At 44.5% G+C, this 17,002-nt stretch overlaps 1 protein-coding gene across 1 annotated transcript; it reads right to left on the reverse strand.

The window, feature by feature from the left end:
- Positions 1 to 2,707: 2,707 nt before the first annotated feature.
- LOC144944369 (selenide, water dikinase 1-like) lies at positions 2,708 to 16,786 on the reverse strand. Its single transcript, XM_078872479.1, has 8 exons — positions 16,047 to 16,786; positions 12,272 to 12,375; positions 11,124 to 11,231; positions 10,499 to 10,653; positions 9,989 to 10,079; positions 9,241 to 9,340; positions 6,831 to 7,043; positions 2,708 to 4,334 (listed from the first exon to the last, which is right to left on the reverse strand). Exons 1-8 carry the CDS (start codon positions 16,243 to 16,245, stop codon positions 4,105 to 4,107), a joined length of 1,200 nt encoding a protein of 399 aa, XP_078728605.1. The 5' UTR covers positions 16,246 to 16,786; the 3' UTR covers positions 2,708 to 4,104.
- Positions 16,787 to 17,002: the final 216 nt, after the last annotated feature.

Genomic DNA, 17,002 nt, shown 5'->3' on the forward strand with positions numbered 1-17,002 from the left:
ATCACCACATCCGATCCGTTGTGGGTTCTCGCCGAGAAATTGACACGCCGTCAGTAGGCCCGTGTCTGGTTCAATAAAAGCAAGGCCTTAATTATAATATATATTGGAGGGGACACCCCCCCCCCCCAATATTCAAATATGCTCAAAATGCCCCCCCTTCCATATATATTGCTAATAGATTTCTGTTTATATGATTGTGGTTATACTTTATTAATCCCTAATCTCTGCCATTACATACAATGAAACAAGAAAAGATGAAAGAAAAAACAGAGCAATGTAATACAATACACGATTAGACATAAAAAATAATTTAAAAAAAAGTCCATCCTATGTGTTAGTGCATTTTTTTATATTTTAGGAAGGAAATTCGTTTCCAAATTTAGATATTTTTTTTTGGGGGGTGGACCCCCAGACCCCCTGGAAGATTTGCCCCCCCCCCCAATGCGGACTCCATGGCTACAGCCTTGAATAAAAGTATAGGTATGCAACTGTGCAAGTGCAGAATAATTTCAGTAATTGAAGTCGCTCGTCCAGAACTTCTGCCAGACTACTAATACAAGACCATTTAGATCAAATAAGGAACATCATGTACAGACAGCCTTTTCCAATCCACTCCCGGATGAAGAGCTTCCCAGACCTTGGCATCACTCGCTACTGATGTTGGTCAGGAATCGAAGTCATGTTGCCGAATGGATTTAAACAGTAAACAACATCACCACCGCTCCACCGAAGATAACGATATCAATTAAAAATAATCAGCAATGAGATTTTTCATTCAGCAAACTACAACAAATTGTTAAAATTATGAATTTCCCTTCTAGATTTGAAGTTTTCATGACTTTCGGTAAAGTCACGTAGGTGAAAATTAATAAATAAAAAATAGAAATAAATTAATCACGACGTTTCGATTGCAACACAAGCAATCATGATCAGGTGTGACAACCACAGCAAGGACATTTTTACTGAAGTGGGAGAAACCAGGGTTAGGGCAGTTACATTTCCCCTTTGGATGTCTCCATTCACACGTTACGACTATATCAGATACCACTGTGTAATGTATCGTTGTCCATTGTCTAGCCAGGCGTGAAAGCGCACGCCTGTGATCCAGCATTTTTGAGGCAAAGGGACGATGGCCAATCATGCAGACGTGTGAAACTCCCAAACCCATTGACCTGCAAGGTAACTAAGCGATAGAAGTACAGCAGCCGGGTTCATAAACCCGTGCAAATCTTCACATGCTATTTATGCCCAACGCTTGTTAATGGAATTGGATAAAACACATTTGCAGGACGCTCCTGAAAATCTTTAAACTTAGCAAGGCTTTCCTGGATTAAGGACATTATATTTTCCCTCGAATAAATCGCAATAAACAAAGATTTTTCTGTAAGAATAAATGAAATGGATCGGTCGGCGACACGTGTGCAGTTTGACATTCCTCATCATATATGCTGAAGGTCACAACATATATAACGCATGCTTCAAAAAGACATCAGCCCAATTACGATGGGATTGGATGGCCTAAATGTGACATCTTGGCCGATTGCTGCCTTCAACTTTGAAGCCAAAATGGAGCAATGGATCGTAGCCAGATGATAGAACGTTACTTCCCTTTGTTTTTAGCTCATTTACAACGAGGTGCACACATCTCGAGAGATGTTCCACGCGCCATGATTGGCTGAATCCAGGCTAGTCTCGATTAACGAACGTTCTTTAGTCAAGAATTCGCTGTAACGAGCAATTTGAATGGAGACAAGTTTATTCCCAAAACGAGCAAAATGTTCGCTTAGTGAGCGGAGACGGATCATTCAACGTGCATCCTGACGTGAGGGCAGGGGGTGCACGACGACCGAAGCCGTTAACCAGCTGTGCTGTGTCATGTGGGGGAAGGGGCCTTATGGTGGCACTGTAATGGGTGGGGGGCTAATTAATTGCAGATGCCGAGGACAGGAAGTCTTGCTCCATCTCACATCGTGGCTATGAACCCAGCAACCCTGATTCGATTCGAAGCCACGGCTAACATCAGTGGCGAGTGATATTTGAAGCAGAGGTCCTGCATGGGCACCGCTGCTGCCTCCACTAACATCTACCCTTCAAATAACATGCTTGGCACCTGCAAGCACTGTGATTCATCATGTGGGGTGTAAGATTTGATGTTTTATTACAAAAATTAAGGTTTGTATGTCATGTAAAAAAGTTGTTCAAGAGTGGAAAATGTTGAGACTGAGCTTTTAACATGGGGAATAAATGAGAAAACGATGATCGTTTAACGAGTTTTCGCTCGAGAAATTTTCGCAGATCGTATCTCACTCTTGAAGTGAAACGCCTGCATTGTATATTATTCAGGAGACACATCACCTGCACTGTAGCTTACGTGAGACAGCTGAGTAATTGTAATCACATCAAGTGATGTTGCTACTATTGCAGTTGGATTCACACCAGATGCTGCAAATTTTACAAACACCAGTAATGCTCATGCAGACCTGACCTCGGCAAGAGTAAATATGACCAGTTTCCCACTTAGTTCCAACAAACATCAAAAAGGCATAACCGAGGACTACTCTATTTGATGCTGATTGAATGTGGTTCATTAAATGTAATGTAGGTCTTAGATTTGATACACTCCATATCCCCTTTCCAATAGTACCCCAATCCCAAAAATTACCACTTTGGACACAAATACAGCAAAGAACAGACCCAACACATCGTGTATAAGAAATCCATGGTTGTGTGTTTCCACTTTATTGGTGTTGGTATGCGGTACTACAAGGAGGGTGTCTCCGAATCAATCACCAAGGTCACTGTTACAGTATCGTTATTTGTTAACATCTACGCCAATGTATCATTTCATAAATGAGACAGAACGCCAGTGTTTAAAAAAAAATATTTTAAAGGAGAACACAAACAACCAATGAAGGAATCATAAGGCCCCATTGTCCGAGCCCCGTTATGCACCCCCGTCCCCTGTGGCAGGTTTCCGCCTCTCCCTCGGGCTTCAGAGAACCCTCTTTCGCCTTTTGAGGGAAGAGCATCAAATTCAGGGGGCGGATGCGAAACCGGCTAACGGACAATCGGCAGCGAGTGGTGACGAGCTTGTAAAAATGTTAAACACCTAAAAGAAAATAGGTTTTCACATTTTGACAACTCTCAGTCTGCTCCCTCCAACCGCACTCCCATGAGCTGCTCAAATCTCACGGGCGCACAGGTTGGGTAGGGGGCAGGCACCAGCGCGCCGTGGCCTTAGTGGCCCCTATTGTTAAGAAGCTAAACGCGTACGAGGACAATGCAATCGATCATAACGTTAACGTTTGCGTATGTAAAATCAAGGCAATTTAAGGTACAGTTAAAGGGCATGTGCCTTACAAAAATAATGTCTGATGAGCAAGCCGCCGCTGAAGCCATGGAAGTATTTTGCAAAACATGACCTCTCGCGGTCATAGTCGAGGCTAATCCTCAATTTGAGACTGCAGCTCGACGTTAAAAAGGGACAAATTGCAACACTGATGGACAATTACATCTTTCGGTAGATCGCTTTCAACTGCGGCAGAGATGTAGCCGTCTAAAATATTCATTCTTAATTCTGAAAAGTAGATGATGTGCACCGATAAATCACATGACGGGGTTTCTGTCTGCGCCCAGCCATAAAGGCTCCGTTCTTAAATCGGCAGAATGCTGCTGTCCTAGCAGAACATTAGTGTTTGCTTTTCGCCGAGAAATGAACTGTCAGCAATGGGGTTGTTGTCAAGCGTCGCGGGGAGGCGGCAAGGTAGTCATGGGGTGAAGGTATATGTGCGTGCGTGCATGCGTGCACCGGGCTACAACGCCAGGCGCGCTGCGGGCTAGAGTGGGATGCGTCGAGTGCACCCAGTGTGCGATGGCGTGCACGGTCGATCGTGAGTGCATGCGGAGCAAGACGCATCCGTTCAGGGGTCTGTAGCTGGTGTTTGTTAACCGGGACACTGCAAGACACCCAGCCCCGCGCTTGTGCCACGAAAAACCATCTCCGTGGTGCCCAGGAGGGCCGAGCGTGCGTGTGGTGCTTGTGCGTCAGTTGGCGGTGCCTGTGTGCGGTGGTGTGCCCCACCCCATCCCCGCGTACGCGCGTCTCTATGTGAGCGGGGGGCCGGTGGGCGTGTCGGGAGAGGCCACGCCGGTGGGGCTAGCCCCACGCGGCGCCACCTCAATGATGCGGGGCTTGTCGATTATGCGGGCTGTGCGGCCACCCTTCTCCACGATGCCGATGATCCACGCCTGGTGACCCTCGCCGTACTTTGGCGATTTGATTTCGGCACAGAACCGCGCGGCCTGTTCGCGTGGCAGGCAAATCAGCAGCCCACCTGGCGAGCAATAAAACAGGAAGCGAACAATGTCAGCATCTAAAGTAGACACAGCATGTAACCAAATAAAATGTGTGCATTATTTATCTCCTTCTAAGCTGGAAATTTCCATTATTGCATGGGATCGGCAGCTCGCATTTTATTTCCATAGATGCACTTTGTATTCTATGACCCTTCTTTGTGGTCACACCCAGTCCCTCCACATCCTTTCATCTCACCCAGTCTCCCTCTACTGCTTCTGCCCTGGACCAATATCTCCAAAGGCTTTCTTATTGCATCTTACATGTCTCTGCTGAACACTCAGACCACCTCTCAGTATTGTCTCCCTTTATATTGCTACATTTACCTAATGTTTGAAAACCAAATGTATTTTTACACATCAGACGTAAAAATTTAGTTTTACTTTAAGCCAATATCCAAGCAAAATTGTTGCTACCACGTCAAAGCAAGCCATATACAGCAAATCTACATTAATAACATTTAGTCTAAAAAGGAACAATTATCAACATATTTTTTATATTAATTGAAAATTCGATCAACTGTCAGTCAGGGGGACCTCCAAAGATGATCACGGCTTGTGCTTAAGGATAGGCATTTTACCCAATAGCTCATAACTGCTTAAGTCACTTTGTGAAGCAAAAAGTAATTACGAAAAGGCCTATGGATGCTCAGTTGTATTCAGGATGATTACAAAGTGCTTTTCTTTCAAGCAGTTCATTTAATCTTCAGTAGTTTATATCGTCTTGGGCTGACAATTGAAAAGATGTGTTGTACACTTGTTGACTAAATTGCCTATACTTGTTGGAAGTATTTTATTGACCGCAAAAACTCAAAGCTACCACTGGACCACATTTTTCATTGATTCATGAAAAGTTACAAACTGCTGGCGTTTATTTAAACATACAAACGCATACATGATTAAACCGAGTTTTCAATTGCATAGAGCTGATGGACTCAGCCTGCTTGTCTGTGCACAAAAATCATATTAAATCAGGTGCTTCACTTAAGGATTAAACATGTGTTTTATCGGCATTCACGGGACAACCCTGCGCACGGAATATAAATCATGTGCTGTTCGTGTGGATAAGGAAGCTTATTGAAGTGAATTCAGAAGGCATCTGTGATGCCACCTTCAGGGGTCTTTTTCCAACATAGGATGATGCACAAAAGCTGAGAGCTCAAAATAAACATTTAATCTCATGACATGATGCCAGTAGCACAAACAAAATATGTAGTTTGTCAATCCACTACTGAAGGAAGGCCTCCCTCGAGCTGTTAGTCATGAGGGATGGTTGACCATACTTAACCACACTGTTGAGTGAAGGTTCCAAATATTTTATTTATATTGGAGGAATCCGATGAGCTATAAAGCTCTTAAATTTTGACTTAAAAATTTCGTGACTACAGGAATTCTTATTCTTAGGTTCTTTCAGTAAAGTCATATAGATAGAAAAATAATAAAAAAGTGAATAAAAATAATAAAATGAAAATAATAAAAACACCAATTATGACTGTAGGCTTGTTCTTAATCGGAGTGAGTGTACTGGCAATCTATGTGGACTGTAGCCTGGTTATTAAGTTTGGTGAGTGTACTGGCAGTCTATAATGTAGACTGTAGAAATGGTTAATAAACTGAGTGAGCGTACTGGCAGTCTATAATGTAGACTGTAGCCTGGTTCTTAACCTCGGTGAGCGTACTGCCAGTCTGAGCGTACTGGCAGTCTATAATGTAGTCTACATTATAGACTGCCAGTACGCTCACCGAGGTTAAGAACCAGGCTACAGCCTACATTATAGACTGCCAGTACACTCACCAAACTTAATAACCAGGCTACAGTCCACATTATCGATTGCCAGTACACTCACTCAGATTAAGAACCAGGCGACAGTCTACATTAGTGTTTATTATTATTTTAGTCACTTTTTTTTTCTACGTGACTTTACCGAAAGAACCAAAGAATATATAAAAATATTTTTGATAGATGTCTAAGGTTGGTGAAGAGGGGCCCACAATCAGTTCAGATATCACTCTTCAGTGATGTTACCAATGGCTGGGATTGGAATGCAGGTCTCCGGGTTCATAGCAGTGTATGAACCATTTTACACCAAATGAGAAGTAAAATGTGTAGCCCTGCAATTGCTTTCGCACGCCGCGGCTGATGGAAAGATTTCTACCAGAGGAAATGCGAGAAAACCTGATAGAGCGCATGTAGCCTACTCTGTCACACTGTCCAGACATCTCACAAAAAAGTGACCTGCCGATCAACTGTGATGTACACATTTATGCTGCTGGGTGGTCAGAAGTAGTTAAAATGTAAGAAACTTGTGCATGGGTTCAACTACCATGCTGGGAGATCGAATTGAACCGGTGAGATCCGAGTTTAAAGTTCAGGTTGCCGATGATCACGACTGACCAAAAACCAAAAATGTAAAGGAGAGAAAAAAACACGTACAAAAATATCAGCATCTGGGTGCGCGCTCTGTCTAGACACTTACCTGACGTCTCGGCAGATGTGCCCTGTAGGAGGCCGAAGAGATTTCCACAGGCCTTGCTGATGGCGGCCATCTTGGCGATGACGGGGAGGTTGTGGATGACAAAGGACACCTCGTTGCGCTGCTGCTTGGCCAGGTTCTGCGCGTGACCGAGGATGCCGAAGCCCGTGATGTCCGTTGCCGCATGTGCGTTGAACGTGTGCATCAGTCCAGCAGCTGTGGGAGTTGGAGATGGCATCAGCGCATTATTAATTTATGATTACGCTTGTTTAGCCAGGAAAGCCTCAATAAGTACCACTCTTTTTCAGGAGTACTGCCAACATTTTACAGGAAGTAGGCAATGTTGCTATGTGTAATGCCAGTTGAGTAATGTGCACGTAATTATGCAGCAATATGATGTTACATCCTATGTTTTTTGAGCAATGGGAAAAAAGCAGAGAACCAGAATACACAGAAAGGCATCCTAGTCGGGAATTGAACCCAGACCCTCCTTCTTAGCACAGATGGCTATGTACGGTGCCAAAGAAGTTCAACATACACATGTTATCAGGCACATGTGTTACCATGGCACCACCATTTTTAAATCCTTTATATTAAGTTCGCTTGCTTGCTTGCGTGCTTGCTTGCGTGCTTGCTTGCTTACGACCGTGCAAATCTTTCGGTCGTTTTTTACCCTACTTCCCGTGATCCAATCGAGCTGACATTTTCCACACAGACTCGTTGTGCGAGACAATTCATGTTCGTGAAAAAAAATTCCCAAAATTTTACACTTTTTAGGCAAAATTTTTTTATTTTACATATATTCAAATAGAACTCATTCATGGCTTTGGCTGAACGTCACAGTGTAAGAGCCCAGAGCGTAACCCCTCCACAGGCCGTGGCGGAGTAGCGCAGTTGGTAGCGCCCTCGCTTCCCATGCCAAAGGTCGCGGGATCAACCCCCGCGTCTTCCACAGGCGAATATATTTTTAAATTCTTTATATTAAGTTCGCTTGCTTGCTTAGGACCGTGCAAATCTTTCGCTCGTTTTTTATCCCACTTCCCGTGATCCAAACAAGCTGACATTTTCCACACAGACTCGTTGTGTGTGACGATTAATTTTCGTGAAAAAAAAATTCCAAAATTTTACACTGTTTAGGGAAAACAAATTAAATATTTAATTACCAATTGCTTAATGGTGGCAGACAATCATCTGACCCATAAGTGGCAGCCATCTCAAGCCAGAGGACGAGAGGACTCTAGCCGCCACGCATATAAAGGATTTATAGTGAAAAACTTTGTTTTTACGGGTTTACTTTTTACCAATATTACTGCAATATCATTTTTTGCAATCGAAAAATATTCACAATGCCAATGATTACTGTGATATCATGTGACGATTACTTTGGAGCCATACTTTGGAATCATATAATTTTAAGTGTTAGGCTTTTCTCTACTACCAGTATGAATAAAGATGACCTAAAAGTTCTTCACCTACATTTTACTCAACATAAGCCTGCCTCAAGTTGTCTAATAATTTTAACTTGACAATCAACGGCACTGTTGTTACACAACAAATTGTGTTTCGTCTAAATACAACAATGTGTTAGTATAAACACAACAGGGTACAATGATCGGTGTGTGATACACAATCCCAGCTTAAAAGTGCAATAACATCATTCTTTATCAAGAAAAGCTAATAAAACCCAAGCCATTTATTAGGAGGGTCCCTGCTTTGAGACATTTGACCAATTCTAACCAAAACAAAAGGTTTACATTTTTTTTACCAGGTAAGGCCCACTGAGCTTTATAGATATTTTTCAGAAGTGATCCGGCTTCAAATGATAATTCAACGAAGTTGCTCATCACGTGCAAATTCATAGCAGCCAAATACTCTAAACGCATGTTGATTCTAAATGTATAGGGAAAAACCGGAGGACCCGGAGAACAATCCATGCGACCACGGGGAGAACACGCAAAACTCCAAATATACAGGCTTCAGGGTCGAGATTTAACCCACAACCTCCTGCATATCAGGTGAGGAAGCTAAAATGTCGCCACCGTGGCGAGCGTTTAAGAATGTGGGAGGCAACTGTAATATTTCGAGAAAACCCACGTTTAACACTTAAAAGATCCCAGAGTTCATTTCACAAACAAATTTGCTGTACTACCAGCTCTTAGCCACACTGTAGCTCAAATTACAGTTGAACAAATCCTTGCCTCTGTATTACAGGCATGGGCCACCACGCCCAGTTATATTTATTTCTCTAAAAGATGATCAAGCCAACAAGTTTGTGACGTAAAAATGAAAACTATGGCCCTGCTTGTGCACATAATACAAACATTAAATAATAACAAGTGCAGATTGTTCATGCATCACAGCAGACACACCCATAAATCTTGTCATAGGCAGATGCAGCATTTTTCCTACTGACCTGTGCGGTTGAGGCGTGCCATGTTGAACATAGCCTCCTGGTAAGCCAGCTCCACATCCTCTTGTGTAACCACCAGCTTGATTTTATTCCACTTCTCAGGCTGTGCACACAGAAAGAAAAAGATCCTCCATGTTGCCTTTACTAGTCTATTGGGTCAAGTAATTTAGCAAATACATATTAAGGGCAACAAGGCACATGTGGGGGAAGTGTGGCTAGAAATATAATCATCTGCCTTTGTCTCCCCAGTGCTGATGCTTATCAGTGCACCAGATATTAATGTAAGATTATAGAACATATACAGGTTAAATACACAACGCGGATTGGGTAGGAAATGTCCCTAGAAGGGATGGTGGCCGGTGGGCGAGTCCAACAATGTGACAGCAAAGGGAGGAAACACACCCGAGTGAAGAAACAGCAAGTGCTAGGTTGATTATTACATGGCAAGACTGTGGAATATATAGCAATGAATGAGGCCATCATCCAAAAGTGGTTTAATAATGATGAATGCTAAATTTATACCAACTCACAGGCTTTGAATCTTCACTTATTGGAGATTCAAGCCTGTTTTGTCCATCCCCCCTCCCAACCGAGATGATTTTCTACATTAAAGCCAGGAAACTCCCCATTATGATTGACAGCAAGGCACCACACCACTTATAACATTAAAAGCATGAAGCATTCAGGAGGGGTCAGCACTTGGCAACCAGTTACTCAGGCTGTCCCTTGAGCGCTGCCTTCCATCACTTACCATGTCAAGCCACTGATGTGCATTGACGGCCACCTGGGTTCCCAGCGGTTTTGTCAGCACGAGCACATCCCCTGGCACCGCGTTATCGGGCCTTGAGCACACCCACATACAAGCACAAGACAACATTATAATTTTAATCAGCAGACAAAATCAAATGACACGATGCAAAAGCAGATTGATCTTTTGTACTTAAAACTACAGCATTCTGCCCGATGCGAATATGGTGCAGATGTTGATCAATTAGAATAGGTAAATTTCTTTGCAGTGATACCTACAACAGCCTTCGCAAGGAATAACTACAAAGTTGATGAAGCGAAACAGAAAACGGCCGTGCCCGAGGAATTTAAACAAGCTGTGCACACTTCATGTCTAACGAAAGCAATAACAGCAATAGAAGCAAGAAGTATCCGAGGCTCAGATCAATTCCATCAATTCCTCATTGTCTTTTAAGCCAACACCCATTGGCACAAACAACTAATAACGAACACGCACGCAGGGCTGGTGGCTCACATGATGAACTCGTTGGGTTGACACACGGTGGTGGCGACGCCCCCGATGACGATCCAGGGGTTGACCACTGTCTGCCCTCCTGTCACCGTGGTTCCCGCCTCCTCCGCTGCGTCTTTGAACCCCCGAATCATGAGCGGTATCACTTTGTCTCGCTCCTGACACATGAACATCGCAATGCAACAGCAATCTTTGAAGGGGAATGACTGCCCTAACGCCACCGGCCTTGGGCAACGCTGGCACTGAATGATGATAATGAACATTTCACATTACCGTTGGGTTTTATCCGCTTATTGCAAATCACTGCTTGCAAGTAGATGCAGAAAATTACGTTAAAGATTGAGAATATTTTTGTATTAAAAAATTTAGCAAGATCCGCAAGTTATGAATAAGGGTGACTTAAACACAATAAAAAAACACTGTCTTGCTTGTACGTGAAACTCAAAATCTAACTGCAGCCTTGCCCAGAATTTACAATTACTATTTAGCTTTGAAGCCTGTTTAATAAGTCTGCACTTATGCCACAGAGCCCCTGTGCATCCACTTCCATTTGGCAGATTCCTGCCAGTGCGTCTGTTACATGAGTTTTCTTGAATCTATGTGAAAAATATGTAACGGATGGACAAACCTTCTCTGATAACTTCTGGCTGATGGCGAGCAGCATGAGCATGTTGTCACACTCCGTCACCCCCATGGCGTACAGGTCACTCAGCACGTTAGCGCAAGCGATCTTCCCCTACCACAAACACACGTACACACATGATGTTCATGAGTTTTCTGCCACTACTTGATTAAATCACGAGCAAGCAGTGCTCCAAATCTATGATTTAACATACATATGCAGACGACATCACTGTGCACAATCATCCTCAGCTATGATCAATCCATGCTGGATGATGACCTTTCCAAGCTGTTGCCATTCCTCATGGTCCTAGGATATAACAATCCATCTTCGCATCTACATACAAACTGATTTCGTTGCTCCATGCTCCCTTCTTTGGTTGCCACTCTATCGTTAGCATTGACTACTGGTCATCACCCCTCTGGCAATGTCTTGCCCAAGTCCACTTGTTTTGCTTAATAGTAAACATGCATACGTTCTCAGATCCATGTGTTTATCTTGCTGTTACCAACTCTCATTCCTGTGATTATAACGATTCTGGTTGATGATTCAATTCAAAGTTTTTTTTTTTGTATTACATCTCACGTTTTGTCCCGTCTTGTTCGTTCCATTAACCTAATGGTAACATTGCACATAATGTGCTAACTTTTTCAATTACTTTACACGTACCATTAGGTGCAAGTGTAGTGCATGTGACAATATATTTTCATAAATCATTACTTGGCCACTATGCTTCCTTATTTAAGAAAAAAATATCATATAACACATCAATCCTTAACCATTCAACATATGCACTAAACATTGGTTCTCATCTCATAAATGGAAATACATTTGCATATGAAAAGAAGAGAGAAATTAGATGGCTCAGATCAGCGCATGCAATCGTGACATCAAGGGGTGAACCTTGCCCCGCAATAATGCCTTTTAATGATAACACAATCGCGTGGCAATGTTTAAGACGGAACTGGATAAGCGACCAAGACTGCTCAATTACTAAAAGCTCCCCACTGAATGCTTTCTTAGGTTAGGTGCTGTTCTTTCAGGGGGCCAAAATAATCCCCAGGGGCAATGCGAGAAAGATCGATTAGCGTTACGCCAGCGCTATAATTACACACTGTCCGTTAATATAACCGTGCTTGGGGTGAGGGTCATACCATCATGTAGGGGTCGTCCACAAGTGGGTAGAAGAAGTCCGTCGTCTGGACGAGCGAGAGGCCGCCATGCCTCAATGGAATCACACACGCATCCATGCCGATTCCTGTCCATACACACATACACGACAGGAATATAAGTGCGATGTAACTACGGCCACCAAATCCACTCTTGTGAAGAAAACCATTCACTCACATGCACAGCTGACTAACCAAGATGAACAAGTGAAACATTAAATGGTGGACTTGGCTACAGCGAGCTAGAGGTATTCGCTCCTTTGACGAGTGCAAAAGTATGGTGGGTAAAGGACGTGATTTGAAAATCAGAAAAGCACAATTTTTGTGAAGTGGTTGGTAAAAAGGTCAATAGTTCCTGATCAGCCATGATCAATTCAGGCCTGGCTGAAGGCTTCCCCCAAGTCATTGCCATCTCTCAGTTCAGCAACAGGTCTTACTATTTTTAGATCAGTAGTCCTACTGGTTTATCCCACATTTGCGCAATGCTGAGTCATTGGTAAATTGACAGTTTGATTTAAAGGTAAACAATTATTAAAACTGCACTGATAGCGTTTTAAAAGTCAGGATATTCACTTGTTTATATGGAACTCATTGTGTTGATACGAGCTGAATATAACCAAATCAACCAGAATAATTATATTTTCATATATATTACAAAAGCCTTAGAGCACAGACAAAATGTGCGTGATCTGGTCATATCCAACAAGCTAAGCATTGTCGAGCTTAGATATTGCTACCATCGATGACCATCACCACCTTGCACACTAGGTTGTCATAGCAGACTGCAGGCTTTACTACGTGGTGGTCAGCACGGCTGAAGAGCAAAATGCATTGTTGTAGCACTCCCTTACTCCTTGCCATCACCGAAATTGACTGACCAGCATGGTGAAATATGGTCAAATAACTTCCAACAAACCCTCATGATGTGGGTAGGCCATTATCCAGCACTGAATTGAAAAAGGACTGTACAAGCTACGCTCTCAAGGGCCAGTATTATATAGCCTTTCATGTTAATGAACATACATCTTTAACGTCCTCTTCAAGATGCGGTCTGTATATGCTACCAAGGGGCTGCTGGCAGATATCCTTCGTGCGAGAACTGTACGACTAATAGCCGAATCGTTTTTTGCAATGCGCTTGGGCGAATTTATTGCGACTTCTACGCAGTAAATGGGTAATGTTGTTTGCTAAAGCGCGCCTTAGGGGAATAAGCTATTTGCCCTGGGAGCATTTGTTCTTTTGAGATGTAGGGGCCTCTCACAGAGCAGCACCAGAGCAATAGCGCCCGCATCTGCAATGCATCATCAGCTCTGGCAGCTCCCACACGCAGCAAAGGCCCTCTTAAAGCGCCCGCCCTAGCACTAACGCACGAGGTTACACACTCCGCGCACACACACCACGCGCTGATAAAGCTGGAATTAGGTTACGAAGTCCATGGGCCCCGTTTCGTAAAATGTTTGACCATCACACGGTGACAAGACATAATGTGCTCGCACGCATATTTCACAGTAATAAACCAGATACAATAAACCAGCACACACACGCGGCGCACACAGCACAGCAAATGTATACAAAACACAATACAGTAGACTGGGGATAGACAATTTAACATACCAGAACACATACATCTAAAACAGACCTTTTCAATCCACTCCAAGAAAAAAGGTCATAGGATTAGTATCAATTGCCACTGATATTAGCCGTGGCCGGGTATTAGACTCAGTTTACAGTGTTATCCAAGGCGCCACCATTCCATCCCCAGAACACATTCACCAAGGTATAAATAACAGTACAGTATACTGAACATACAATATACCGCAGCACACACAACACAGAGTAAACCGACGTACACCAAACCGTGTCCGGGCCTTAACAAAATACTATAGAGCTCGTGGACATTGAAACACTGTACCATACACAATAGAAAAGCACACACATCACTTGCAACAGACAGTGGGAGAGTTCACTCAAAAACAGACGCAATGTGGACAGTCCATTTTGTCGAACGACTGCAAGATGAGGATCGTGGGGAGGGGTCTAATTTAACCATAATTCAATCAGTGTGTTCATGAAGTCGAGAAGCATATTAGTGGAAGGTGCCTTACTGATAAATGTAAATTATTATATACACCGTACTAATGTACAGCGAAAACAATGGATGCCCCATTGCCCTATAAAGCCCACTACCACGTAGCAGGCAAAGCAGTGTGGTGACCTGTGTGTGTGCACGGTGGGTATCATTCTCGTGGCATCATAGTTCAACTTGCTTTATCCCGGGTGACTTGATAACAGGCGGGGACGAGTGCGTGTGAACCGCTCATAGAGTATATGTGTACCCCCAAATGTATGCATCTAGGTATGGCTACCTAAGATATTTAGGATCAATGGGTTTTTTTTTACCTGGTGACCCCTTTTATTTTTTTTCAAGGATTTATTGTATACACACCCAGCAGTTCACGAAGGCACCATCGAAACTACACTCAAAAGCCTACAGTTATAATTAAATTCAATTGCATGCGCACACATGAACTACAGGGAGGTCTCAGCCGCCCTTCCGAGTACAGTAGCATCGCACAATGACGATACAAAACGGCCACGCACGTGGTCTCCCACCACACGACAACGAACACACACGGCCAATTACAGTATTATCCCTGAAGCCACGACGCAAGATGCAAAGCAAGGCGCACATATATATCCCCTGCATAATCAATATCGATTAGTTGGCTGCAGCGTCTACCAGAAGCCAGCGGATACTCGCACACAACACGTGTAAAACCCATCAAAACTAGCGAAGGAAAGTGATTTAAGGATGCGCGTGCAAGCGGTGGAAAGCGCCAGCCACGTGGTTGACGGTTCTTGGCGCGATAAATTGGCGACGACTGTGCCTTGCGATTGGTAGTACTGTAATATATTCTAGTGAAAAACACCTAATAGTGATGATGGTGCACGGTGGCGATTTTCGCGACTGGTGGTGGTTTCTGGTAATACGTATTTACATGTACAGCCCTCTTAATTCGTCTACCGCTGGATGATGGCCTCCCACGCCGTGCGCTTGTGGAATTTATTTGGCCATAATTCACCAACCCCGGACCATGGACTTGGCCACACAATAAGTGCAATTGATTGATTTTTCTGCAATGCCCACATTTTTGGCTCGCTGCCCTCAACACCTGTTATACAGGGTGATCGCCCATACTAAATGAAACATTTAAAAAAGGTATACCAGGTAAGGCACATCCAAGCATTATCCAAATTCAAACCTGCTTAGCAAAAGTGGTGTGCATGTGCTGTCCGCCGGTTTGTGCGTGTCTGTAATACATACTGTACATCACCCGGAACGAGCCCTATCAGGTTATTTATAGTTATATTTCAATGGAAGCTTGAGCCTCAAAGTAAAACATGTGATAACCTCTGGTTTCAGGGCCAGTGAGGTGTGGCTAGTGATTATGAATGGCCAAGAGATCAGAAGTGTATTTCCCGACTAAAGCCCATTGCTAAGAACCTCTTGGTTCCAAGGGCGACTCGACCGGCAGACATCAACGCATTCCACAATTAAAGATTTTAAAAAACGTAATAGCAATCATGGTGCCAGGTGATATAGCAACGACTGGTTAGTGATAGCGTTGCCCGATGTTGTTGATGATTGTGATCGCGGCGATATGCCTGCCGAGGGCACGTCTGTGCATCATTGCTAACGCCAGGTGAATGATGAACGTGATGGGTGATTGACTTCTCAACCACGAGCGGCTCATTTTACCAAGACGAGGCATGACGGCCCCCATGAACTGTTGGTGTTCGTCCTGGTACGGCCCGTCCTGCTCCAGTCCCTCCAGGAGTTTGAGCAATGTCTCCTGAGGGACCTTGCACCCTCATCCCTTGAGCTCGGAGAACTTGGTCAGTCGGAAACTCTTGTCCAGGTCATGATCCTCGGGGTCGAAGTAGCGGTGCACAGACATGGCTGCTGCTGCTGCAGCCGCCGCCGCCTCCACCTCCTTCAGCTCCTCCACCTCGACGAACTTGTAAAGGCTTACGGCGCCGCGTTCGCCTCCTTAACTACTTTATACCGCAGCGCTGACTGACGCCTGCAGTTTTAAATGTTACAAAATAAAATTGCGCTTTTAATTTCTACACGACGGAATTACCATTCGCGTCTTTCACAGCTGGCGTTCTACAAACCCTGCACACTCAAGAACCGCGAGCAGCCAGCGAGTTGCCGATCTGCACAACCCCCAAGGCCGCGCCGAAAAAACCGAGCGAGCGAGCGACAAACTCGAAGACGCCGCTGGACGTTTAACACAATTATAAAGAAGCGGCGAGGGGGGGGAGAAATGAGCTTGAGTGATGAGGCCGAGGGCGGCGAGACAAAGACGGCGCGCCGGTGCTAAGGGAAGAGAGGCGGAGGAGGAGAGGAGTCTTTAACGCGGGAGCCCCTTAAGAGACGGCCGAGCAAAATGGCGGCGCCGACCAACGCGCGACGCCAAACGCGATTGTATTTCCCAGCGCGCTTGCGCTCGGGGGCTCCGCGGGCCGCCCCCATCGGCAGAGGACGCCGGCGACTCAGGCGCCAATGGGAGGCGCGGGAGCGGCCCCGCCCGCACGCACGCGCGCGCGTATCGGCGCTACGATTTTCAAAAAAGGCGCCCGGCTTCGTTGGGGGGGGGGAGGAGGGGGTTTTGAGGGGGGGAGGGGGAGTGGAGGGGGATGGAGGGGGGG

The sequence above is a fragment of the Lampetra fluviatilis genome, chromosome 34, assembly GCF_964198595.1.
Source record: "Lampetra fluviatilis chromosome 34, kcLamFluv1.1, whole genome shotgun sequence".
Classification (NCBI taxonomy): Eukaryota; Metazoa; Chordata; class Hyperoartia; order Petromyzontiformes; family Petromyzontidae; genus Lampetra; species Lampetra fluviatilis.